The sequence below is a fragment of the Hippocampus bargibanti genome, linkage group LG03, assembly GCF_051943395.1.
Source record: "Hippocampus bargibanti isolate YZ-2025 linkage group LG03, ASM5194339v1, whole genome shotgun sequence".
NCBI lineage: Eukaryota > Metazoa > Chordata > Actinopteri > Syngnathiformes > Syngnathidae > Hippocampus > Hippocampus bargibanti.
The window spans coordinates 31,873,018-31,900,104 of NC_142736.1; the positions used below are offsets into that span (position 1 = coordinate 31,873,018).

Here is a 27,087-nt window from a genome sequence, read left to right on the forward strand (position 1 = left end):
ACGCTCAACTTCAACCGTTTGTTTTTCACGACAGAAATTTCGCGCCTGTTCAAAGTGTTGGACACTAAAAAATATTTTTTGCCCCCCAAAAAAACGACATGAATAACATGACAGTTAAAACATGATTCGTTAAAAAAAAGTGATTACATTGAAAGGGAACGGAACTAGCTTGATGAACTATCCAAATAGCTCGTGTTGTTTCACCCAAAAAAAAGTTCTTACCTGGAAGAGAAGAGGACGTTTTCAGGCTCTTCTTTGGAACATAATAACTCCCATAAAGTGTCAAAAACGTCCAGTTAAACGCGTGTCGAAACGCGGCGTGGTCGCACGCGCACACACACGCGCACAACAAGAATAAAATGTGAGTCAAGAGTGTCGACCCGACTGCAATTTTTTTCGCTGTAGTTGTTAGCGTCTCCCAGGACAACTCTTGGGGGCGTGTCCAAAACCGGAAGTTTCGTTCTACGAACGCGACGTCACTTAAGTATAGGAACATTTTACTCAATTTTAAATAATAACAATAATAATACTACTACTAATAACAATATATTTGATTTATAAGCGCCTTTCAAAACTCTCAAGGTCACTTTACAGTCACAGGATAAGTTTTTTTTGTGGTTGAGCAGCGGCAGTCACAGGCGCCAGCGTTGACTCATACCCGGAAGTAATTTAAACTTAAAGAAATATTCCGACAAAACTGCCACCTATATTAATTTTTAATTTATTGTCTATTTTTGTGTGACTTTATTTTGTATTCATGCTGTTGAGTGATGTTCAGGTCAAATTATTTTCCGGTTATAATAATAATAATGATAAAATTCGGTACGCATATACACAGTAACATTACATTGTTTTTTGGGGGGGACAGGGGCGTATTTTTAGAATGTCGACAAACCTAGAAGAAGTAGTCTTATATTGTTGGGAGAAGGTTTTTAAATGAGCGTGCAACACTGACCTCTGTTGGTTGAACAATGTTTGTGTTGTCATAATTTATCAATCACTACAAGAACATTGCTTGGAAATCATAGTAATAATAACTCGGGAAATATTTTTTTAACACATCTAAAAAGTACTTTTGTTATTCTTGGGATTTACCAAATACTCACGAGTACCATGTTGGTGGCCCCTCTCATACAAAACAATGAGTTAATTGATAAGGGCCAAAATAATAATAATAATAATAATACAGTAAAGTCTCGTTATATCGATATTCAAGGGAGTCCGAAAAATATCGATATAACCGGGACTATCGATATATCCGACCCTGTTTGCATGTAATTTTCTCCGTGCGTGCATAGAAATAGTATCGATATAACCGGGACTATCGATATATCCGATATCGATATAACGAGACTTTACTGTAATAATAATAATAATAATAATAATAATAAATAATAATAATAATAATACATTTAATTTCTAAGCGCCTTTCAAAACTCTCAAGCACACTTTACAGTCACAGATTTTTTTTTTTTTGTGCAGGTGAGCAGCGGCAGCCATTCACTCCAGCGTTCACTCTCGCCGGAAGTAACACAGCAAAAAAGTTATGAAAGGAAGAGGAAAGTCTCTAGCTGTTCAGCATAGAATTGGATTTACGTATTTACAGTAAAGTGTCGTTAAAACCGATATTCTCGGAAGTCGGAAAAAATATCGATATAACTGGACTATCGATATATCCAATCCTGCGCCGAACTGCATTAAAAGTGGGCAATAAATGGGGGATCTTTGATATGACGTAATGTTCTCCTTGAGTTCACGGATTGCGTATCTAGCATGCTTTTGTACTGTAGTGAAGTAAAAAATAAATGTATGCATTAAATAAAAACGTCTTGACACTTTTTTAATGACTATTTCCTTTCTAAAATTCAACCAATGCAAAATCTTCACGAGAGAAACCACGAACGCCAGCATGTACATACAGTATGAAAAACAGTGATTATTTCAAGCGATAAAAAGATATCTGAATACAACACAATTAAATACATGTATGGAAAACAAAAACTGCAACGTTTACTTTATTTACGTTGATAAAGTATTCTGCGGCACGTCGAACTCTTTCGCAATTTTTGTTGGATTCTCCTCCACAGCCACTATTGCCTTGTACTTCGTTCCGATATCGCAATTCTTACGTTTCCCCATGGTTGAAATCGGTGTTGAACAACGGTATATGAGAAGACGACAGTATGTTTCAGATGCTATTGCAGCAGTAACGAAAGATGTGAGCTCTGCTACACGAAAGCTGGTCACGTGACCAACGGTGTTACAGATATACATTTCGCTAATGGTGGTACTGTATTGAAATCCTTTAAACAAATATCGATTCAGCATGAAGCTGCTTTTGTATCGATATAAGCAGACCAAATTGGTTGGCGGGAGATGAAAAGGGCATTGTAGTAACCGGATTATCGTAATAACCAGGTATCGTACTATAACCGGAAGTAATTATATCATGAAAGACTAGAAATTTGCTGGGAAATGAAAATCGTATCGTAATAAGCAGTACTATCGATATAATGGTTATATCGATAGTACTGCTTATTACGGTACGATTTTCATAATTGGTTATATTCTAACCAATATCGATATAATGATACTTTACTGTACTACTACTTATTTATGTATTGCCATCAATCAGCTGCCATTTTGTTTTAAGTCCAGAAGCCATATTGCAGGTGGGATCTGGTGTTTTTAAAAGAACCACATTCTGAATTGATAATACTCCACATCTGGTGCCTAATCCTTGTCAGAGAACAGAAGGTGGAAGTGGGAAAAGGCAAGAGTGGACACCCCACCCACCCTCATAATGCGGAGATTGTCTTTTGGAACGGAAGCGAGCGTAACATCGGCGAGGCGGGTGAACGAACATGATACAAAGAGGTACTACACAGCTGCTTTTGTGTGGCCCAACAAAAGCAGCTCTTATCGCTTTAGACTTTGGACAGCAGAGATGGAAGAAGGATCTCAAACCCACCTCCCCAAATTGACCGAGTAAACACGAGGAAGCAAGAAAGGGGATATCGGATGAAGTGGCTGTGTTTACTTCCCGGATAATTCCAGCCATAACAGTTAAAAAACGCTTTGTTTATGAGTAAGGGGCAAACCGGCAAAAACGGGTTTCTTGCGCACGGTTTCTGGGCTCACCCAACCTGGAATAACTCAAATAGATAGAAAGTTAGCTAGCTGGCTAATATCCAGTTATATAGGTAATAGATAGCCAGTTAGAAAGCCAGATAGCTAGCTAGCTAGATAGCCAATATCTAGTATATACATAGCAAATAGATACTTTAAATACAGCTATGGATTTGTGTGTGCGTGTGTGAGTAATAAAGCATGATGTTATCAATAAAAAGTACTTAAATTGAGTACATGTTTGGCACACATCAAACAACATCTGTGCGGTCTTCACATCATGTCAGGAGACCGAAAGTCCGGTCAACCTTGTCCAATGGGATGTGACAGATTTGCACTGGTATACTTTAATTCCTCCCACTCACCTGCGACACATTCCACTTCCATTCACGAAAGATTAACGGTCACTTGTTCTTGAATTAAAAGGCCACGATACTGCAGGAACATCAGTCAGATAACAAAGACGGCAAGTTTCCATTTGGGGCAAATGCCGCAATGCCCTACGGCATCCAGCAGATGGAGCTATGGGAAAATACAATGTCATTGTCATTGTTTCTTACCGAATTCTCCACAAATTTTCCAATACACGTTTCCGATAATCAATTGATATTTTATACTTCACAGAGTAGTATAAGAGTAAAGTACACCCTGTTGGTTGCTTGTCAATCATTTGACAGGGGACCACTTTCCGAACAGATACTGTAAATGAAGTATAATACAGTGATATCATGGCTTACGAACTTAATTGGTTCCCAGACAGTGTGTAAGGCGAAAAGTGTGTATCCCAAAAAATAATTTCCCATAGGAAACCATTAAAATCAGAATAATCCATTCCCAGGTCCCCATAAAACATAATTTTCTACTTTCTAATTTTCTAAGATTTAAAACTACACAAAATATAGCTTATTTTATGAATAAATGCTATGGTATTATGATTTAAGAAATAAACTGTACTGTATAATAAAGTCATTTTATTTACCTTTGTGATGGTCGTTGATGGCTTGATGGAATGGAGTGGCCGGTTTCCTCAGCATTAAACACTTGATGAGGAATGTAACCTTCTTCTTTCACCATCTTGAGGTGTTTTCTCTGTGATAATTTTATCTAGTTCCTCATCACTTGGGTTCTGTTTAGCGGGGTTGATAGCTTTTTGCAAATATACCTTATTTTATGTATAATTAATGTTATTACAGTAAAGTCTCGTTATATCGATATTCAAGGGAGTCCGAAAAAATATCGATATAACCCGGACTATCGATATATCCGACCCTGTTTACATGTAATTTTCTCCGTGCGTGCATAGAAATAGTATCGATATAACCGGGACTATCGATATATCCGATATCGATATAACCAGACTTTACTGTATATTTAAAGAAATAAACTGTACAGTATAATAAAGTCATTTTATTTACCTTTGTGATGGTCGTTGATGGCTTGATGGAATGGAGTGGCCGATTTCATCAGCATTAAACACTTGATGAGGAACGTAGCCTTCGTCTTTCACCATCTTGAGGAATGAGCCCTTGTAGGTGCTTTCTCTGTGATAATTTTACCTAGTTCCTCATCAATTGTGTTCTGTCTAGCTGGGTTGATAGCTTTTCCCATCAATCAGAGCCTGATCGATGGGATATTTTAACCTTGCAGTCTACACTCTGCCTTTGAACTACTAAAGTTCAAATTCTGTCACTGTCGTCTGCCTGTCTCTTTAATGTTTAAACCACCTCCCCTCACTGCTGCGTTCTTGACCAATCACGTGGCTTTAACCGAAGACTGGGGGCGGGTAAAAGAGGACAAAAACAGCCATTTTGTTGTTAGAAGAACGGGCTCGTTCGCGAACGACACATCACTCACTGAGGCAGCTGCGTGTACGAAAAAAATTGGTATGCCAAGGTAAAATGTTCATAAATTCAACGTTCGTGAACCGAATAGTTTGTAAACCAAGGGGTTCGTAAACCGAGGTATCACTGTATATAAACTTAACTTTTTCACATGAACTACAGAAGAAAATTATTTTTTATATTGTAATTTATTGAGATGCTGGTGTGCATTTTGAATTATTGGATTAATGCCATCCCATTTAGTCTTTTCATGACTATTCCGGAAAACCCCGCCCCATCCCGTGGGATTATAATCCCAGGAGGCTCCACTAGCCAGTCTTCCAGCATGATAAATGGAGGAGATTCTAAAATCGACACTTCCGTCCATTTGACCCAAATAAAGGCTTGCTTCAATTCATTTTAGCCACTTGTGGGATTACAAACAAGGTTGTTTGGACAATGACAAACTGGCACAGGAAGCGTGGAAGGGTGATATGGGCGGGCCTTCACGAAGGTGGCGCAAGCGTGGCTGCGCTAAATTTAGCCAATAGCTTTGCCGGAGTGGAGCTAATCCGCTTTGCGTTGGAATTATCTGGCCTCGGGATTATAGGGAGCTTTGTGCTTCTACTCTCTGGAATGATGTCCCATTGCGGAATGTACCAAATCACCTCCTGGAATGGGGGTCGGGGGTGTCATTAATGTACATCTAATGACATCATATCACACCATATCATATTGAAAAGTGAAGATTTTATGTGAGGACAGATAATAATAATACATGTCATTTCTAAGCACCTTTTAAAACTCTCAAGGTCCCTTTACAGTCACAGGATGTTTTTCTGTGAGTGAGCAGCGGCAGCCACACGCGCTTGCGTTCACTCAACCCATTCATAGAAAGCTAACTAGCCAGCTAAAAGATAGCTAATAGCTAATTTGGTTGCCAGTTAGATATATAATAAATGAAATTTATTGTTATTATTATTATTATTATTATTATTATTATAGATAGCTCGTTAAATAGCTAGCGAGCCAGCTACATAATAATAATGATAATAATAATAATCATCATAATAATACTTTTCATTTATAAGCGCCTTTCAAAACTCTCAAGGACACTTTACAGTCACATATTTTTAAATATTTTTTTTTCTGCGGGTGAGCAATGGCAGCCACACGCGCCAGCATTCACTCAACCCGGAAGTAACATAAAGTAAAAAAACAAAAACCACTATACGGCAGCCATTTAACTCATTCCCTACCAGACAATGTCCAAAAATGTGTCCACTCGAGTGCCAGGGTTTTTGGCATTGTCACTTGAATACCCTCACTCACACTGTCCCCTGCTAGCTGCTTTTCATTCATCCAAATCAACAGAAGTTTTTCTTTAGTGTCCTCTTTGGCTTAACACTAGCCTGTGGAGGGGTCTTTTTCATCGCTAATAGATAGCAAATAGCTGGTAAATAAAGTGCTCTCAAGGACACTTTACAGTCACAGACAAGCATAGATACAATAATAAATAAAATTACAATTATAAATAGAAACAAGAGATAGAGCTACACAGATGTCATGGAGAAGTGAGGGTTCTTCTTTTGATGTTATAGTACTCAGTTTGAATACATCTAGTTTGTGGTTAGGGTTGAGGTATGCTTTCGTGTTAGGACTAAGATCTCGAATTTGAGTTTGAGGTTATGGTTGAGGGTTAACGGTAAGGTTTGGGGTTGAGGTTAAGGGTGGATCAAGGGGCCAAATTCCACTTTAGAATGGAAAATGTGCGGTTAGCATGGGAACGGCTCGTTTTATAGATTCCTCTTCAGTTAAGGCCCTCATCTGGATGAAAACAGACAAAATGAAAATGGAGGAGGAGGCTTGTTGATACGTCTCCATTCAATGTTGTAGTTTTTCCCATGATGATGGTTTGAGAGCCTTTAGCATCGGGCTAGCTAATGTTTTAATCGCAGAGAATGGTTCGAAGCAGTGGATTTGGACTTAGGTTTCATGTCGAGGTTGACGTACCTTAGTTTGCGGAGAGGTTTAGGTCTGGCTTTTGGTTTAGGGTCCAAGTTAGGGTTTGGGCCAGAGTGCCTTTTCTGTGAAAGAAAGTGAATATGTTTTACATTTAGATTGAGATGTACTGTATGGACTTTTTTTCCCTTACCTTGTCTTTAGTCTACTAAAAGAAAATGTGTATGGACAGACTTTGAGATACAGTGGTACCTCAGTTTACAAACCCCTTGGCTTACGAACATTTCGGTTTACGAATGTTAAATTTATGACAATTTTACATTGGCCTACAAACTATTTTTGGGATACACACGGATACTGCCATAATGAGTGATGTGTCGTTCGCGAACGAGCCCATTCTCCTAACAAGAAAATGGCAGCCGACTGTTTTGGTCCTCTATTCCCCGCCCACAGTCTTCGGTTAAAGCCACGGGATTGGTCAAGAACGCAGAAGTGAGGGGGTAGGGTTTACAGACAGAGAGAGAGTGAGGCCGTTCTCCAAAAAACAAAATGGCATCTTCGGTTAAAGCCACATGATTGGTCAAGAACGCAGCAGTGAGGGGCAAGGGGGGTTAAACATTAAAGGCAGACGACAGAGAGAGAGTGACAAAATGGATAGAAAACAGTGAAATTTGGACTTGTTTCAACTTTGATCGTTCAAAGGCAGAGTGTAGACTGCAAGGTTAAAATATCCCATCAATCAGGTTCCACAAATAACCCGCACAAGCCATCTGTACACTTGATGCAAAAAGCTATCAACCTCGCAAAACAACACAATTGATGAGGAACTAGGTAAAATGATGGCAGAGAAAGCACCTACAAGGGATCATTCCTCAAGATGGTGAAAGAAGGTTACGTTCCTCATCAAGTGTTTAATGCTGATGAAACCGGAAACTCCATTCCATCAACCCATCAACGACCATCACAAATGTCAATAAAATGACTTTATTATACAATACAGTTTATTTCTTTAATTATAATACCATAGCACATTTATTATACATATAATAAGGTATATTTTGTGTCATTTTAAGGCTTAGACAATTAGAAAGTAGAACATGTTTTATGGGGACCTGGGAACGGATTATTCTCATTTTAATGGTTTCCTATGGGAAATACATTTTTGGGATACACACTTTTCGCCTTACACACTCTGTCTGGGAACCAATTCTGTTCGTAAGCCAAGGTATCACTGTAGATGAGTCGGCCCACAATGCAATGCGTTCACACATGAAAAATCCTAATGAGCCAGCTACTGGTTTTCACAAACAGGATCGTACCATTCACCCACGCAGGGTTAGGGTTGGACTCCTATGGGGATGATCCAGGGTGAGGCAGGGTGGCGTTGAAGCAGAGAAGGTGGGGGGTGGTTGTCGTATCGTGAGGTTGGATGCTAATCCCTCGGGCTTGACTGCATCACGGTATCGGGATAAACTGACATGTCAGTTTTGGACATTTGAAAATGCCCCTTGGACCCTTTTTTTGATGCTCCAAAGTGGTTTCATGGAAGGCCCGTCTGGTAAGAGAACTTTATTTGATTTAGGCAGAAAAATGAGGGCCCATTGGTTGATTTTGTTGTGGTCTAGCATGATCGAATCTATAAACTGAGTTCAAGGTTGAAGCCCACAAAATGGAGGTGTCCATTTTACTTCCGACAGGACTAACATGTCATTGACCCATGAGAATTGATACAGTTTGACTCATTTAGCACTAAAAGTATGACATTTTAGTACAATTCTATCAATTTTGGTAAGATTAAGTTACTTAAGTGAGTTTAGTCAGTTAACGAACATCACTGACATTTGTCCTTTGACTTGGTAAGGTCAGTTAAGATTAGATAGAATTTAGCCTTGGTAAAATCATTTCTGGATATGTCATAGTCATTTCCTGTATGAGTCTAAAACTCCAAAAGTAATTTCCAGAAGCTTTTTGAAAGACTCCATCTGGCATTTAAAAAAAAAACAGTTGCTAAGTAGCCTGGATTGTCCAATAATTTTCAAAAAAATGATTTTATTGTAAGTCACATTTTCATGTAAAATGTAATTGTTTATAGTAAGGCATGAGAAAATACATGTAACATTATCATTTTTTTTCATTTTAAAGTCATGATGCATTTTTAAAGTGTAAAAAGAAGTTAATCTCCGTGAATAATAATCATACATGGCATGCAACTATGATTTGTGAGTTATCTCTAGTAAATAATGAAAATACAAAACCAAAGATCAATTAACACTGTTGTCAGAGATGTTCGATCGGATACTGTGGACAAAGAGTCGAACTCAGAAAGATTGTCTTTACTGCTGGCAGGAGACATAGCCATTCATGACAGACGCCTGAATTCTGCAGCCCTCTGCCGAACTATTTATTGAGAGTATATGCAAATGTAAGTGATACATTAGTAAAACGTAGTTTTCTTGATTCGAATACCACGCCCCTGGGCGTTCTAAACGCGAACAGCTGTAAGCAATAAAACATTGTCTCTTCCATGAAGGGATACATTTGTAACCTGGCTAATGAGCTCTTCCTGAGAAGGATTTTCATGTCGTAAATTGCTTCGGTGATAAAGGAGTTTCCCAAGTCCTAAATTCTTGTCCAAAGCCAGATCTCCTCGATGAAGATGACAGTTTAACTTGCTGCGTCTGTTGACCTCAGATTGACCTCAGGTTGTCTGTGCTTCAATTGTGTATTTGAGTCACACATGTTGACTAAGCATACAACAGCATGAAACTTTGAAATATGATCACTTCTTATTCTGTCTAATCTCTATCACACTGAAAATATGTGATAATGTACAGGTCAAATTCTCTTCTCCTGTATTTTTGATTCATCCTGAAATTTTACTTCAAAAACCAATACCTTGAATTTTTTTTGGGTGATGATGTGGTGTATTCACTTTCTTGGCATCAGCAATACTAACCTTGTATGAAAATCTTGCAGTATTGCACCTTAGTGTTGTTTACTCACTGCAATGCTGAGATCCTTCATTGAAGACATTTCTCATGTTTTAGGTTGAGCATGCGAAGATCATAGCGCGTGGTCGCAGCCGCTGAAGCCTTGAAGCAGACACTCGGACGTCTCGGAGGACCAGAACCCTGCAAGGCCGCCATGAACGACCCATATCAGAACAACCTCAACCAGCAGGTGACCGAAACGGGCCAGTACACTTACAGCCAAGATGGCGGCGGTCAGGACGGATACCCCTACCAGACAAACTACCCGCCCCAGGAGGAGGATGCCGCCAGCGACGCCACAGAGGGCGCGGATGAGGACGAGCAGATGTACGAGGGCGAGTACCAGGGTGTTCCGCACCCGGATGAGATCAAAGAGGCTAGACGGGCAGCGCGCCTGGAGGCCAAGCGGAAGGCCCGATTGGCTGCCCAGCAGGAGGAATACGAAGAGGACAACTTGCCAGAGCAGTACGAGGCCATCATGGAGGACTGTGGACATGGTCGCTTCCAGTGGATGCTCTTCGTGGTGCTGGGCCTGGCGTTGATGGCCGACGGCGTGGACGGCTTTGTGGTGGGCTTTGTCATGCCAAGTGCAGAGAAGGACATGTGCATATCCAACTCGGACAAGGGCTTGTTGGGTAAGTGGCGGAGAAAGAATCACCAAACTTTGGACCTTATCAAAATTAGACATTAGACAATTAGACATTAGAGTGGAAATCACTGGTTCTAAAATGAGGGGTCGGGACCCAAAGGTGGATCGGTGGCCCCTTTTGGTTGGGTCCTGAAATAATAATAGTATCTGGATGGTTGCTTTGTTGGCGTTTTTTATGTGGTTGATTGGTTGGTTGGTCACTTGCTAGTTTTTGGGCTGTTAATCAGTTGGTTACTTGGTCGGTTCGTAAGTTACTAATTTAGTTGGATAGTTAGACAGTTGGCTATTTAGTTGGCTAGCCCGTTAGAGTAAGTTATTTATGTATTTATTTCTGTATTTATTCATTTACTTATTTAGTTAGTTAGCTGGTAAGTTAGTTACTTGGTAAATTAGTTAGTTAGTTAGCTAGCTTTTAGTTAGTTAGTTAATTTGTTAGTTAGTCGATGAGTTGGTTATTCCGTTATTCCGTTAGTTAGTCAGTCAGTCAGTCAGTCAGTCAGTCAGTTAGTTAGTTAGTTAGTCAGTCAGTCAGTTAGTTAGTTAGTTAGTTAGTTAGTTAGTTAGTTAGTTAGTTAGTTAGTTAGTTAGTTAGTTAGTTAGTTAGTTAGTAAAATTTGTCATTACTTTGGCGAGTCAGTTGGTCAATCCGTTCATTCGAGGATACAAACCATAGAGTTTAACTAAGGTTTTTTGTCAAGGGGCAATTCAAGGAATGACATTTTTTCACAGTTCAATCTTATGATTGACACCATCAACAAGGCATAAGTGGAAAAGTAGCGCCCACTCCACCTCATCATTCGTTGAGCCTGGATTGTTCATAAAAGAAATCTGTAGAGTAGCTGTTGAAAAAAAACAAACAATGATGGTCTCACCTATTCGCTTTTATCTTAATCCATAGTCATTGGTTGAAAAAACGACCTATTTATTGCTTCCGTGAGTTGAATATGCCAAGCCATAGAAAGAAGACTCGAAATCAGTATGCAGCACGGGTCCAAGTCACACGGAAATAACGTCTGTTCTTCATCCTGCAAGCACAAAATGAAAGTCTCTCACACCGTTGCTGCACCGCTAGAATGTGCATCATTTCATCTTAACAACAGGCTCCAGGGATGCTGCGGCGCGAGCAACGGGATGAGGTAGCGGGTGGTGATTGCATCCCGCCTTTGCCTTGCGCGTCTGTGCGCGTGCGTGTTCGCGGGCTAATACGGAACATGTTCCTGCGGTAGTCGAGGCCAAGTGCTATCAGACACGCTGACAATTGTGCGGGTAAAGAAGCCCCGCCGTAAATGGGCTAGCGGCGTCTTATTCGGGCAAAGCCGAATGGGAGGCGGCATGGGGTTTGGCGCTGAAAAATATGAATCATATCAGCAGAATGATCCGCTTTGATACACGCTCATGCTCCTCCAATGGGGTTCAGAATCACAATTCTTTGCTTCTAGATCTTGTCGGTTGTGAATTTTGGATGTAGGATAGATAGCTTGTTCACTTCTTTTGTTGGCTAGTTGGGATGCTAAAGATTCATGGATGAATTAGCCGGTCAGTTACTCAGTCAGTCAGTGTCAGAGATGTTCGATCGGACACTGTGGACCAAGGCACACAGAAAGATTGTCTTTTACTGCCGGCAGGAGACGCAGCCATTCATGACAGACACCTGAATTCTGCAGCGCTCTGCCAAGCTATTTATTGAGCGTAATGCAAATTGAAGTGACACATTAGTAAAACATAGTTTTCTTGATTGGAATACCACACCTCTTGAGTTCTAAGCACGAACAGCTGTAAGCAATAAAACCTTCTCTTTTCTATGAACTGATACATTTGTCACCTGGCTAATGAGCTTTTCCTGTGAAGGAGTTTCAAGTCGCAAATTACTCCGGTGATAAAGGAGTTTCCCAAGTCCTAAATTCTGTCTAAGGCCAGATATCCTAGATGAAGATGACAGTTGAACGTATTGTGTCTGTTAAACTAAGTTGGTTGGTTGGTTGGTAGAAATTATGGGATTAGGTGATGAAGGGTCGCTTGGTTTGGTGATTTGTTGGATTGATGTAGATTACTTCATGAAATGCGTTTAAAAAAATTAATGTGTGTATGTGTGAATGGCAGTTAGTTGGTTGGTTATTTAGCTAGCTAGTTGTTTAGTTGGTTGGTTGTTAGTTGGTTAGTTTATTACTTTTTATTTGATGTATTATTATTTGTTATTATTATTATTTATCAGTGTGTTTGATGGTTGTTATTATTTGTTATTATTATTAATATTATTATTATCATTATTATTATTTATCAGTGTGTTTGATGGTTGTTAGCTACATAGCCTCCGAGCTAGCTACCTAGCTAGCTATCTTAACCAACTAAACTAGGTCAGTCGATGAAAAGGTTTATTTAGCCGTCGTCTATACTTCTTTGAAGGTGTCGGACGTTTCGCTTCTCATCCAAGAGGCTTTGTCAGAGAACAAATGTTTTGCTGGTAAAACTTTAGTTTGCTGACAAAGCCTCTTGGATGAGAAGCGAAACATCCGACACCTTCAAAGAAGTACAGACGACGGCTGAAGAAACCTTTTCATCAATGGACCACTCCTGTACGACTGAGAGTTTACACAGACGTAAGCAAGGTCAGCTAATTCATCTGTTGATTAGCCTCCACACTCAATGCTAGGGCTTTGTCATTTTGCTCAGCGGACTCCAAAGGGTGTGTTTGTTTTTTTTGTTGCTTAAATTAACTAACTACCACAAATCATGTAAAATTATGTGAAAAACGAATTACTCATGTAAAAAATCAAATATTTTTATTTATATGGCTTGATTTATATGTGCACAGAGTTAGCGGATGCTAACTTTCACTTTCCCTGTGGTTACACTGGTCTGATGATCAGCTATCACTAATTCGCTTTTCATATTAATAATGCTATCATACCAACTAGTAAAAAAATATAATCATTGAATAATAATAACAACAGCATAATGTGATAACATTTGTCCACCTGTCTCCCCTAACATCCCCCCTCCCCCTTCTCCTCGTGTGTCTGTAATTCTCCCCTCCCTCCTCTACCAAAGATATCGACCAATCACGTGCGGCTTTAACCGAAGACTGGGGGCGGGGAATAGAGGACAAAAAAGTTGGCTCCCATTTGTTCGTTCACTTCAGAGACCAGGCTATAAATACCGGCTCGTTCGCGAACGACACATCACTAGCACTAATCCGCACGGAAGGCGAACACGACGGCTGCACGTGCCGTTAAGCCGTTTATGGTTATGTTGTATTTCGGGCCATGTAGTAAAACAAAGCAGGTTGGGAGGCACGGATGTCTATTAAATCCTCTTCCCCCGAGACATTAAGAGGAAGTTTATAATGGTTTGTATCTAATGGGCAGCGCGGCGGGTCGTACTTCGATGGCTCGACTGGACTTGAACACCTGCTGACCGAGGCGACACCATTAACAAATCCTTAATGGCGGCGGAAAAAAAACATTTGCTAGTCGCCAGCCAGCTTCAAAGTTTTATGATGCTGACCTTTATTTCTTATTCCTGTCGCATGAATATTCAGCCATCTTGATCGCTGGTGTCAAAATGAAGTCTAAAAACAGACATTAGCAAATCAAATGGAGACTTGGATATGCTCATTGAAGGGGGAAGGGTGCCTCCTAGTGGACATCGGATGTAGTTCTAGTACTAGAGGGTCACAATTGATAGATCTAAATTAGGTCTTTTGCGAAATAGATAATGATCAGACTATAAAATATCATGAATTAATATCACATAAAAATATATTTAGAAAAAAAAATACAATTCAATGTTATTTATTTCACTGTGTTTTAATTTATATTGTCATTATTGTCTTTTAATTGGATTAATTCAATATTTAAATTGATAATAATAATAATAATAATAATACTAGATACTAGATAGCCAGCCAGCTAATAGATAGCGAGCTAGATAGCCAGCCAGCTAGCCAGTTAGCTAATAGATAGCAACTAGATAGCAAATAGATAGAAAGCTAGCGAACTAATACATACCTAATAGTTAGCCAGATAGCTAACTACATAGCAGACAGCTAATATATAGCTAGCTAGATAGCCAGCCAGCGGGCTGGCCAGTTAGCTAATAGATAGCAAATAGATAGAAAGCTAGCGAGCTAATACATAATACATAGCTAATAGATAGTAAACCAGATAGCTAACTAGATAGCCATCCAGCTAATAGATAGCTAGCTAGATAGCCAGCCAGCTAGCCAGTTAGCCAATAGATAGCAAATAGAAAGCAAATAGATAGCAAATAGATAGAAAGCTAGTGAACTAATACATAGCTAATAGACAGATAGCTAACTAAATAGCCAGACAGCTTATATATAGCTATCTAGATAGCCATCCAGCTAGCCGGTTAATAGCTAATAGGAAGTAAATAGATCGAAAGCTAGCGAGCTAATACATAATAATAGCTAATAGATGAGCACTTACTGTTTTGCCACAATGCATACATAACAAGTGTCGTCTCCATGTCCGCCAGGCTTACTGGTGTACGTGGCCATGATGGTGGGCGCATTGGTGTGGGGTGGTCTGTGCGACAAGATGGGGCGCAGGAAATGCCTGATCTACGTGCTGTCCATCGACCTGCTCTTCTCCTTCCTGTCATGTTTCGCTCAGAGCTACGGTTTCTTTGTCTTCTTCAGGTTCTGCTCCGGCTTTGGGTGAGATGCCTACAACATTTCACTTCAATTACATTTCCATGTAGAAAATGTCAACGTCATTATACAGCTGACCTTTACTGGAAATAATTCACATTTGCAGCGTTATTTAAATTCATGTTAACGTTTGTATTCTATAGGATAGTGGTTATGTTTGTATTCTATAGGATAGTGGTTATGTGTGCGTGTATTTGTGTGATGTGTCTTTGTGTGTGTGTGTGCGTGTATGTGTTCGTGTGTTTGTATGGCTAGTCTTGTGAGGACCACTAACATTTTATACCATACGGAGTGAGGACATTTTTGACAAGTGGGGACCTTTAGGCCGGTTCCCACAAGTTTTTCATTCTAAAGGCTTCTAGAGGGTCTATATATGCATCTGTTAAAGTTTCAGAAAGGTCCTCATAAATTCACCCAAAATGATTTTGTTAATAATAATAATACATGTTGGTGTGTATTTTCATTTCACTTGGATACACACACTTTTTACTCACTTTGTGTGTTTGCGTGTGTGTGTGCGCGTGTGTGTGTGTGTGTGTGTGTGATTAATGAGAGGAAAAGGTTCATACCACAAAAAGTAAAATGACATTTTAACCAACTTCACCACAGTGGTGAGGACTTTGAATGTAGCCATTCAGAAACCTCACTCCTGCTGTTATTTCAGTTTCAAGCCCACTTTTTATAGACATTGAAGTGGGAAATGGGGTGACGTTTAGAGTTCAAATGTAACACTAGTTCTTCTCTAAACTTATCAGCAACGGTGGTCCTCACTCCTTATCTGGAGTTATCCGGACCTCACAAAACCATTGAAACAGGAATGTGTGCGTGTGTGTGAGTGTATCTCTACACAAGAGGTTAAAATTGCTTGCTTCAAGCAGTTTCTATCTTTCCAGTTTACTGTAATATCAACAAAACTAGAGTGAAACATTACATTATTGTAAATGCACAAAAATAGTAAAATATGTCAGATAATTGGATTTTTTTAACTCATTCACTGCCAGATGATGTGCAAAAACGTGTTTACTCCAGTGCCAGGGTTTTTTGTCATTTTCACTCAAATTGCAGGACCCATCGAATATTTAGTTTTAGGACTACATAAACATTCAATGCAGCATAAGAAACCTTGGACTCATTTCTTTCACCAGAAAAAAAGTGTTAATTCTTAAATTTGATTAGTTTGGAGTCACTTGAGCTCTAAATCGGGGCAGCTGTAAAAAAGGCAAATCATGCCCTTTCGTGGGAAGGAAAAACATTGCCAGAGGTCTAAATTCAGGATTGGCAGTGAATGAGTTAGCATTCATGTTTAACATTCTAACCAATGTTCTACTACAACATGGCGTGTACCCTACACAGTCTTACAAACTGCCCCAGAGGACCGATGAAAACGTTTCTTCAACCGTCATCTGTACTTTTTTGAAGGTGTCGGACGTTTCACTTCTTATCCAAGTGGCTTCATCAGCGAACAAAAAATTTGCTGGTAGCTCTGGCCCTGTATATATATATATATACTGTATGGCGGTATATATGCTATATATATATAAGGATAGCATAGGACCATTTCCTGAGGCTACACTGATTGCTTCTATTGTCCTGACTGATTATGGTCTACGACTGGCCTGATTGCCCCATTTGCTGTGGTATCACCTCATCAGGATAACTAAGCCTGTGTGGTAACGATCTCAGGAGTGTGTTGTAAGAACGATCCAAATTAAACCACACACCACCGTGGTGATTTAGTGAAGGGTTTTGCTTTTTTAAGAAGCGAAACGTCCGACACCTTCAAAGAAGTACTTCTTCCCCCAAACCATTAACTCTTTGGACTCTTTCAACAGTAGCCCAAATGGAACTGTATAGTGCCACTTAGCAATTTTTTGATGATGATACTAGTGCAGTGTGTTCTACCGGAAACAAATTCCTTGTGTGTTCTACATACTTGGCAATAAAGATGATTCTGATTCTGATTCTGATTCTGATGACGGCTGAAGAAACCTTTTCATCGATCGACCACTCCTGTATGACTGAAAGCTTACACAGATGCCTCAGAGGACATTCTTAGCGATTCCATTACACGTGTGATTAATAATCACAGATACATTTTTTCTAGAATCGGAGGCTCCATCCCCATTGTGTATACGTACTTCACTGAGTTCCTGCAGATGGACAAACGTGGCGAACATCTGAGTTGGCTTTGCATGTTCTGGATGTTAGGAGGCCTCTACGCTTCCTTCACTGCTTGGGGGATCATCCCCCACTATGGTAACACACACACACACACACACACACAAACACAGACAACATTGCCATTGCGCATCGACTCTTGACTTACTGTGAAATGTTGTCCATGTACTGTCAGGTTGGGGTTTTGCCATCGGGACAGAATTTCAGATGCATAGCTGGAGACTCTTTATCCTGGTGTGTCTCTTTCCCACTCTGGCTGCCCTTGTTGGCGTCTTTTTCATGCCGGAAAGTCCGCGATTCCTCCTGGAGGTCAGCAATACCATTAAAATATATATATATATATTTATGTATTTATTTCTGTACTGCTGTATTTCTGTACTGTTGTACGTCTGTACTTCTGCATTTATTTATTTATTCATTCGTGTATTTATTTACTTATTCATTCGTGTATTTATTTATTTATTCATTCGTGTATTTATTTATTTATTATTTATTCATCCGTTTATGCATGCATTCATTTATTCATTTATTTATTCATTCATTCATTTATTCATTTATTTGTTAGTTAGTTTGTTTATTTATTTATTTATTCGTTCATTCATTTATTTGTTTGTTCATTTATTTATTTATTTTTCTATTCATTTATCCATTCATGCATTCATTTATTTATTTATTCATTTATCTATTTATTTATTTCTTTGTTTATGTATTCATTGATTTGTTTGTTTGTTTGTTTATGCATTTGTTAATTTATTTATCTATACTTATGTTTATTTATTTTTTATGTATTTTTTTTTTTTATTTGTATTCATTTATATATTAACAACCAGTTAATACACACATTCACCGAACACTTCATGAATGGAAAATAAAAGTAAAATTGTGTTACAAATTCAAAATATTAAAAAAAATGCATTCATGAAAAAAAGAAAAAAAGTCAATGAAAAAATTTCAGAAACAAGTATACTTTAAAAAAAAAAAATTATGACATACTACATGACAGTCACACATTGCGAACTACATTTTTCATAGCACTGATTGGACAAGCAATGTCATGTGATCAATTACAGCCGGTGATGGCGGAGCAGACGTGTTGTAAGCAATTAAGAATAAGAATAAGAATAAGAATAAGAATAAGAATAAGAATAAGAATAAGAATAAGAATAAGAATAAGAATAAGAATAAGAATAAGAATAAGAATTTTCATTGATAAGTGCCTTTCAAATCTCTCAAGGTCACTTTACAGTCACACGTTGAGTCATCTGTGTCTTACCCTCCATGTAAGAGGTGCCGCAAACTCCGAAGATCGACTCACCAAATCCTCAGGGTTCGATCGAATCTAGATTAAGAAACACTAGACTCTCATGTTCCCTCAACGAGATTGGGTTCCTTCTATGAAGACACCCTCCATCCAAAAGCAACACGGCATCGCTATGCCGAGGTAGCGAAGGCTCGCTAAACCGTCAACCGGAACAGCGCGCACTCCGACGGCACCTTGTCAGCCACTTAACCACATGCGGTGTCATGATTGGCTTAGTGTGTCGCAGCCAGGCCCTGAATACAAACACTCTTACACAACTGCATACCTGGCTGCAGCGTGGAGTGTAAAAATAGCGCATGTATGATAAATGAGTTGAGGGTGATGGATATGGTCCGTTTTGTTGGCGCAGCGAGCAATGACATAGACCGACATTCTACTCAATCGGAACCATATGAAAAATTGTGAACACGGTCATGCTATCCCGAATATGACCAGTGAAACACAAACAATCGTGCGGTAGTGTCAGAGATGTTCAATCGGACACTGTGAACCAAGGCTCGAACACAGAAAGATTGTCTTTCACTGCCAGCAGGAGACGTAGCCATTCATGACAGACGCCTGAATTCTGCAGCCCTCTGCTAAGCTATTTATTGAGAGTAGATGCAAAATTTAAGCGATACATTAGTAAAACATCGTATTCTTGATTAGAATACCACACCAAACCTTGTCTTTTCCATGAACTGATACATTTGTAACCTGGATAATGAGCTCTTCCTGTGAAGGAGTGAAGTCGTAAATCACTCCGGTGATAAAGGAGTTTCCCAAGTCCTAAATTCTGTCCAAGGCCAGATCTCCTAGATGAAGATGACAGTTTAACTTGCTGTGTCTGTTAAACATAGATTGACTTCAGGCCATCTGTGCCTTTTCTTTGGTTGGCCAGCTAAACATAAAACTTTTAAATATGATTACTTCTCATTCTGTCTAATCTCTATCAGGTAAATGCAAAAAATGCACACACACACAGATAATATTCATCCACTTACGGTTCATTTCAGAGCGCCCGACACGACGAAGCGTGGATGGTCTTGCGTCGTGTTCACGACACCAACTGGAAGGCCAAAGGTGAACCGGAAAGAGTTTTCACCGTGAGTAATTGGTTTATGATTAACAAACTAAATACTGTATAATAAAACATAAGAGCAAAGGTTATTTTTAACTCATTCACTGCTATTCCTGAATTAATTCGGGAATTGAAAATATGACGTGGAGCGTCATTCCCGAATGTGTTCAGGTTTTGTTTTTTTCTTGCGGAGGGGTGCTGATAAAGCACTGGTCAGACCCTTGGGAGAGAAATTCCCTTCCACAAGGGGGCAGCAATTGCCTTTTCAAGCTTCAAGCTGCCTCCATTTCAAGCTCGGATAACTCTGGACCCATATGACTTTGGAATTAACTCCTTTTTTTATGATGAAAGAAAAGACTCACAGGGTTCTTACACTGCATTGAATGTTCATGTAGTCTTAAAACTCACGATTCGGTTGGTGATGGAATTTGAGTGAAAATGACAGCAACCCTGGCACTGGCGTCGGCATGTTTGTGCACGTCTGGCAGTGAATGAGTTAAAATTAATAGCATTTACATATTTTCAAACGTTTACACAGATTGTTCAGTACACATATGTTTGAATGCAATGATTTTTTTTCCAATTGAAAAATGGATTGATTGGTATGAAAAATGAAATTATTGCAACACAGGCAAGCAACATCAAAACGCCGCAAACGCAGGAAGACGAGTTCATAGAAATCCAGAGCGATACGGGTACTGCCTTCCAACGTTGGACTGTCAGACACATGACCATGCTGCAGCAGGTCGCTAACGACGCCACCTCGTGTCCTCCCCAAATCAATACTCATCCTCACACTGGATACTTTTTTGTCTTTCAGGTGATGGCTAACATCATGTCACTATCTGCGCCTGACCTGCGACTGCAAGGCCTCTTCCTAGCCATCGTTTGGTTCTGTCTGGCTTTCAGGTATTGAGGTCAGGGGACCCGTGGCAGTTCGCAAGCCAATACAGTGATACCTGGGTATACGAACATTAAATTTATGAAAACCTTGGCATACGAACTTTTTTCATACACGGAGTTGCCTCAATGAGTGATGTGTCGTTCGCGAACGAGCCCGTTCATCAAATAACAAAATGGCAGCCGACTGTTTTTGTCCTCTATTCCATGTGATTGGTCAGTGAGGGAGGGTGGTTTAAACATTAAACTGAGAGGCAGACGACAGTGAGAGAGTTTCAACTTTGATAGTTCAAAGGCAGAGTGCAGACTGCAAGGTTAAAATATCCCATCAATCAGGCTCCACAAACAACCCGCAAAAGCCATCTGTACGCTTGATGCAAAAGGATATCAACCCATCTTAACAAAACACAATTGATGAGGAACTAGGTAAAATTATCACAGAGAAAGCACCTACAAGGGATCATTCCTCAAGATGGTGAAAGAAGATAGCTGCGTTCCTAATCAAGTGTTTAATGCTGATAAAACCGGTCACTCCATTACATCAAGCCATCAATGACCATCACAAAGGAAAATACGATTTTATTATTGAGTTTAGTTTATTTCTTTAATTATAACACCATAGCACATTTATTATACATAAAATAAGGTATATTTTGTGTAGTTTTAAGGCTTAGATGATTAGAAAGTAGAAAATTATGTTTTTATGGGGACCTGGGAATGGATTACTCTCATTTTAACGGTTTCCTATGGGAAATTATTTTTTGGGATACACACTTTTCACCTTGTCTAGGAACTAATTAAGTTCGTAAGCCAAGGTATCACTGTAATTGGTCATCCGTACATTGTAATTAGCGAGAGTTATATTGTATAATTTTAAAAAGTACATCATGATTTATGATATGTGTGTGTGTGTGTATGTATATTAGCTACCACGGGCTGGGAGTGTGGTTCCCCGACATGATCAAGTACATGCAGTACGAGGAATACGAATCCAAAGTGCACATTTTCCACCGGGAACGCGTGGAGCGCTTCCATTTCAATTTTTCCTTAGTCAACCAGGTGCACCGTGAGGGCGAGTACATCCACGACAAGTACGGTCAAGGCCTCGGTTCAGAATATCAGAAAGTGAGCCAACAGGAATTGAATTGAACCTGCTTGTGTGTGTGGTTGGTCTTTGTTTAGGTTTGCAAACATTGAGATCAAGTCGGTCAAGTTTGAAGACTCTTTGTTTGAGAACTGCTACTTCGAGGACATCAAGTCCACCAACAGCTTCTTTGAGAACTGCACCATTAAAAACACAGTTTTCTACAACACAGGTACATAGGGAAACTGAAAATAAAAATGTTTTTAACTCAATTTTGACTGATTGTCGCTTACATTGTGTATAGTTTTGACAATAATAGCAATTGTTTTGTTGTTATTAATAACTCTGGAATTTTGTCACTTACCAGATCTGTGGCAAGAGAAGTTCAAAGACTGCCGCATGGAGAACACCACCTTCCTGCACCCCAAGAAAGGCTGCCACCTCAATTTCCAGGAGGAGAACGATATAGTTATTTATCTGGTCAGCTTCCTGGGCAGCTTGGCCGTGCTGCCAGGCAACATCGTCTCGGCGCTCTTCATGGACAAAATCGGACGAATCCGTATAATAGGTCAGTTGCTCGTATCAAGCTATCTCTCCGCTAACTGTGATAGTCTGCTTAGTGCGACTGTTTGGTTCACCGTGGTTGTTAAGCTCTTCAATAGAGAATCAAAACCATATTACTGCAATGTTTCATCAGGCAAATGTCGTCACAGGGATACCGTAAAAAACTGAATCAACACGTACCTCTTGGTGGTATTTAAACGATAATGCCGTGGTGTTGAATATCGTATCTTTCCAGGTGGTTCCATGCTTGCGTCATCGGCTTGCACCTTTCTACTGCTGCTGAGCTTCAGTCAAGGAGCGGTGATATGCTGGCAGTGTCTGTTCTATGGTGCTAGCGTGGCAGCCTGGAACGGACTGGAGGTCATTTCTGTGGAACTGTACCCTTCATCTAAAAGGTAGAATCAAATGTTGAACATCACAAAAATGTCTCATTAAGGGTGAGTAGGTAGCGAGGTAGCGAGGTGGGTACATTAGAAAGGTACCTAGGTAGGTTGCTAGGTACATAAGAAAATAGTCGATAGCTACAGATGTAAGTACATTAGTAAAGTATTAGTCGTAGATAGTAATTAGTAGATATAAAGCAGTACATTCGAAAGGTATGTAGCTTGGTAGATTACAGTAGAGAATCACGTTTGGTTGTTTGGGTGCAGTAAGGTCGATAGGAAAGGTACAGATTAGGTAGGTAAGGAAAGATTTGACAACATCCTATAACTACAGTGCCTTTCTAGGTTGAGGTTGGGTCACTTAAGTTAGGGTTTAATAACTGTGGTGATTTACATACCTACGTATATGGAAGGTGCTGTCGATTGGGTGTGTAGATAACTAAGTTTGATAGGTCAGTAGACTGGGTAGGTAGGTGGCTTTGGTTTTTGGGTAGGTAGATTTGGTAGGTAGGCATGTCAGTCGGTCGGTAGGTCGGTAGGCAGGTAGGTAGATAGATCGGTAGTCGGTAGGTATAGTAAACCACAAACGTGATTATACCCTTCCTCACATTTTCGTAAATACTTAATGTATTTCTTAACTTGGCAGAGGCACTGCGTTTGGCATCCTCAACGGCATCTGCAAGTTGGCCGCCATCATCGCCAGCTTCATCTTTGCGTCTTTCATTGGTATAACCAAGATCATCCCAATCTTCTTGGCCTTCTCTGCACTCGTCTGCGGGGGTCTGCTGGCGCTAAAGCTGCCCGAGACCCGGGAGAAGATCCTGTCTTGAACACCGCCAAATGTTGCCGCATGAGCCAACAAGGCCATCGCCGATGCGCCGTCTGACCACGGCCCAACCACACGTCATTTGGGGCAAATGACGTGCATCCAGAACCGGATGTTTTACATTGCCTACGTGGTACCTGCTGTTCCCGTTACGATCCTCAGGCCCTCCCGGATCATGTCTGAATATAAAACTAGCGTTAGTCTTTTTATTTGTACTTACCTGCGTCTTCGGTTCACATAGTCGTTTCCTGTGAGGTCTCCTTTCAAAAGACAGAACAGTGCTTTGAAGATGATGTACTTCCTGTCACCATGTTGTGCTTTGTTTTCCTAAAAGTGGTCAAATTAAAACAATTAAGGTTTTATTCTGTCCAAATCACTGGTTGACTTTTTTCGGAATCACAAGATTTAGTGACGAACCACAACAATATATCGTGACTTCAGGACAAATACGGTAATGACGACATGTACTTCTCTTAAATGTTGATGCAAATCAAAATTTAAAAAAAATTGTGTCAACCAGATACAGTGATACCTCGGTTTACGAACCCATTGGCTTACGAACTTTTCGGTTTACAAACGTTATATTTATGAAAATTTTACCTTGGCATACAAACTTTTTTCGTACACAGAGCTGCCTCAATGAGTGATGAGTCGTTCGCGAACGAGCCCATTTTTCTCACAACAAAATGGCAGCCAACTCTTTTTGTCCTCTATTCCCCGCCGCCAGTCTTCGGTTAAAGCCACGTGATTGGTCGAGAGCGCAGCAGTAAGAGGGGGTGGTTTCAAAATTAAAGAGACAGGCAGACGACAGTGAGAGAGTTTCAACTTTGATACTTCAAAGGCAGAGTGTAGACTGAAAGGTTAAAATATTCCATCAATAAGGCTCCACAAACAACCCGCACAAGCCACAATGGATGCAAAAAGCTATCAACCCAGCTAAACAGAACACAATTGATGAGGAGCGAGATAAAATTAGCACAGAGAAATCACCTACAAGAGATCATTCCTCAATGGTGAAAGAAGAAGGTCACGTTCCTCATCAAGTGTTTAATGCTGATGAAACCAGCCACTCCATTACGTCCAGCCATCAACGACCATCACAAAGGGAAATAAAACGACTTTATTATACAGTACAGTTTATTTATTTAATTATAATACCATAGCACATTTATTATACATAAAATAAGGTATATTTTGTGTAGTTTTCAGGCTTAGACAATTGGAAAGTAGAAAATTATATTTTATGGGGACCTGGGAACGGATTATTCTTATTTAATTGTTTCCTATGGGAAATTATTTTTTGGGATACACACTTTTCGCCTTACACACTCTGTCGTGTAACCAATTAAGTTCGTAAGCCACGGTATCACTGTACGTGGAAACTATGAGGAGAAATGACTGATCGTGAAGAAAATACCCGCTCATTCCACAAGTGTGCTCTATTTGGATAGACCTGTTTAAATATACATTGCGTAGTTTCTGTTTCAAATTTGGGTTTTCACGTCTTCCGAATTTCTTCCCCCGTTTTTTTCATCCGGGTCTGTCATATAGTCATAATGATCTGTTGTTTTGTTTTGGGTTTTCTTCGTGTGTGCGTGTGTGTGCATGCGTGTGTGTGTGTGGATGGGTTTTTTTTGCTGTTTTTGTTTTTTAATGGAATGACTCCACATCGTGTATTTGTTGTTTTTTTCTGTCATATTCTCACTGTAACATTCTCGTGACTAACAAATATGCTTAAACTAACCTGCTGCATTACTGACACGTTAAAATTTCAGAGTGTGTGACCTTTTTTTTGCCATGATTGTGCACATTGTGTTTATGTGATTTCACGTTAACAAAATATTCCATTAAAATAATACTCATGCTTGTACATATTGTAGACTTCTGTATAATCAAATATAGCAGTTCTGACATGACTTGAATAAATCTGAGGGATGTTGGTCCAATCTTTTGTTTTGTATTTATTGTTTAAGATTTTAAATGAGTGTCACAGATGTTCGATTGGACATGTGGACAAAGACTCGAACCCAGAAAGATTGTCTTTACTGCCGGCAGGAGACGTAGCCATTCATGACAGATGCCTGAATTCTGCAGCCCTCTGCCAAGCTATTTATTGAGAGTATATGCAAATTTAAGTGATACATTAGTAAAAAATAGTTTTCTTGATTAGAATACCACGCCCTTGGCCATTCTAAGCGCGAACAGCTGTCAGCAATAAAACATTGTCTCTTCCATCAACTGATAAATTTGTAACCTGGCTAATGAGATCTTCCTGTGAAGGAGTTTCAAGTCGTAAATTACTTCGGTGATAAAGAGTTTCCCAAGTCCTAAATTCTGTCCAAGGCAGGATCTCTTAGATGAAGATGACAGTTTAACTTGCTATGTCTGTTGACCGCAGATCGACCCCTGGTTGTCTGTGCTGCAATTGTGTATTCGAGTCACACATGTTGACTAAGCATATAACAACATGAAACTTTTAAATATGATATGTTCTTATTCTGTCTAATCTCTATCAATGAGACATCATATTTCCTCCACGAGTTTGCGCTGTCATACAATTTAAGTACAAACCATTAATTATAAGTACAGTAAAGTCTCGTTATATCGATATTCAAGGGAGTTCGAAAAAATGTCGATATAACCGGGACTATCGATATGTCCGACCCTGTTTGCATGTAATTTTCTCCGTGCGTGCATAGAAATAGTATCGATATAACCGGGACTATCGATATATCCGATATCGATATAACGAGACTTTACTGTACCTAGGTAATTTTGAATTTTTGGGCATTAGAATATTATTTTGCGGAGAAAATATCAGACCTAACAAAGAGTAGTGATTTTTAAAATGTATTTGTATTATAAGTCGATTTATTTTTTAACTTTTCATTTTATGAAACAATGTGTGAAATTAGGTCATGAAACCTTGACTGTGGATGGTATAATAAACAATGGCATCACAAATTCCATTCATTAAAAATATATATATATATATCTGGGGGGGTGTCTACGGCTTATAATGGTAACAACGTTACTGAGTAAACATACAATGTAGTGTACTGTACAACGTGGGTTGAGAAAAATTCATATGTGGCAGCTATGTATCAAGAGTTTGCTTGCAGTTTTATGTGCAGAAACATGTCAGCACATAAGTGTGAGTTAGCGCTAGAACTCGCAGGAGGACATGGTGATTGTGACACTCATGATAATGATAATGATTAAATTATTATTATGTATTATTATTATTATTATTATTATTATGGTTATTTTGAAATAATGATGATGATGATGGATATGCCGTCTTTATCAGCACTCACCAACTAGTTCACAATATACGACTATCTCGACAGTAATCTCCCAGCTGCCTTCATGAGGTACGCATGTCGGTCGGCCTGTCACAATTAGATGAAATTTACTGTCCACCCCTGCATAACCTCCCAGCTCCAACCTCCTTTCGCACCTAAGGTGTGCAATGTGACTCCCTCCACACCCCCACTTACAAACACACACAAACACACGTTCATGCAGCATTGCAGAGTTGTACAAACA

The 27,087-nt window shown here is 39.6% G+C and overlaps 2 protein-coding genes and 1 long non-coding RNA gene across 11 annotated transcripts in view; 1 reads left to right on the forward strand and 2 right to left on the reverse strand.

The window, feature by feature from the left end:
- Positions 1-8,371, reverse strand: part of akap13a (A-kinase anchoring protein 13a) — a 121,418-nt gene extending 113,047 nt beyond the window's left edge. The window contains exons 1-3 of one of the 6 annotated variants that reach the window (XM_088993093.1): positions 8,231-8,371; positions 6,963-7,036; positions 3,495-3,651 (exon numbers count right to left, since the gene is read on the reverse strand). In XM_088993093.1, the coding sequence (XP_088849219.1) occupies positions 3,495-3,516 (22 nt within the window). In that variant the 5' untranslated portion in view covers positions 3,517-3,651; positions 6,963-7,036; positions 8,231-8,371. The other 5 variants (XM_088993094.1, XM_088993091.1, XM_088993088.1 and 2 more) reach the window with 5 other exon arrangements.
- Positions 8,331-25,478, forward strand: sv2ba (synaptic vesicle glycoprotein 2Ba). Its single transcript, XM_088993096.1, has 13 exons — positions 8,331-8,469; positions 9,959-10,536; positions 15,048-15,228; positions 17,327-17,478; positions 17,576-17,709; positions 19,717-19,806; positions 20,413-20,526; positions 20,602-20,690; positions 21,608-21,772; positions 21,864-21,997; positions 22,133-22,333; positions 22,565-22,724; positions 23,359-25,478. Exons 2-13 carry the CDS (start codon positions 10,056-10,058, stop codon positions 23,540-23,542), a joined length of 2,085 nt encoding a protein of 694 aa, XP_088849222.1. The 5' UTR covers positions 8,331-8,469; positions 9,959-10,055; the 3' UTR covers positions 23,543-25,478.
- LOC148900973 (uncharacterized) lies at positions 10,432-22,270 on the reverse strand. 4 transcript variants are annotated; one of them, XR_016114573.1, is made up of 8 exons: positions 22,130-22,270; positions 19,705-19,769; positions 17,549-17,703; positions 17,361-17,473; positions 14,999-15,237; positions 14,055-14,118; positions 11,423-11,575; positions 10,432-10,571 (listed from the first exon to the last, which is right to left on the reverse strand). It is a non-coding gene; the product is annotated as an uncharacterized LOC148900973 (long non-coding RNA). The 4 variants fall into 4 exon arrangements; XR_016114570.1 differs by lacking the exon at positions 14,055-14,118; XR_016114571.1 differs by lacking the exons at positions 14,055-14,118; positions 17,361-17,473.
- Positions 25,479-27,087: the final 1,609 nt, after the last annotated feature.

Bases quoted from the DNA above. Each gene is read 5' to 3' on its own strand.
- sv2ba (XM_088993096.1), top strand. From the start codon at position 10,056: ATGAACGACCCATATCAGAACAACCTCAACCAGCAGGTGACCGAAACG. The intron at 21,773-21,863 runs GTACGGTCAAGG...GTCTTTGTTTAG, and splicing joins GGCGAGTACATCCACGACAA to GTTTGCAAACATTGAGATCA. The intron at 22,334-22,564 runs GTCAGTTGCTCG...GTATCTTTCCAG, and splicing joins CGGACGAATCCGTATAATAG to GTGGTTCCATGCTTGCGTCA.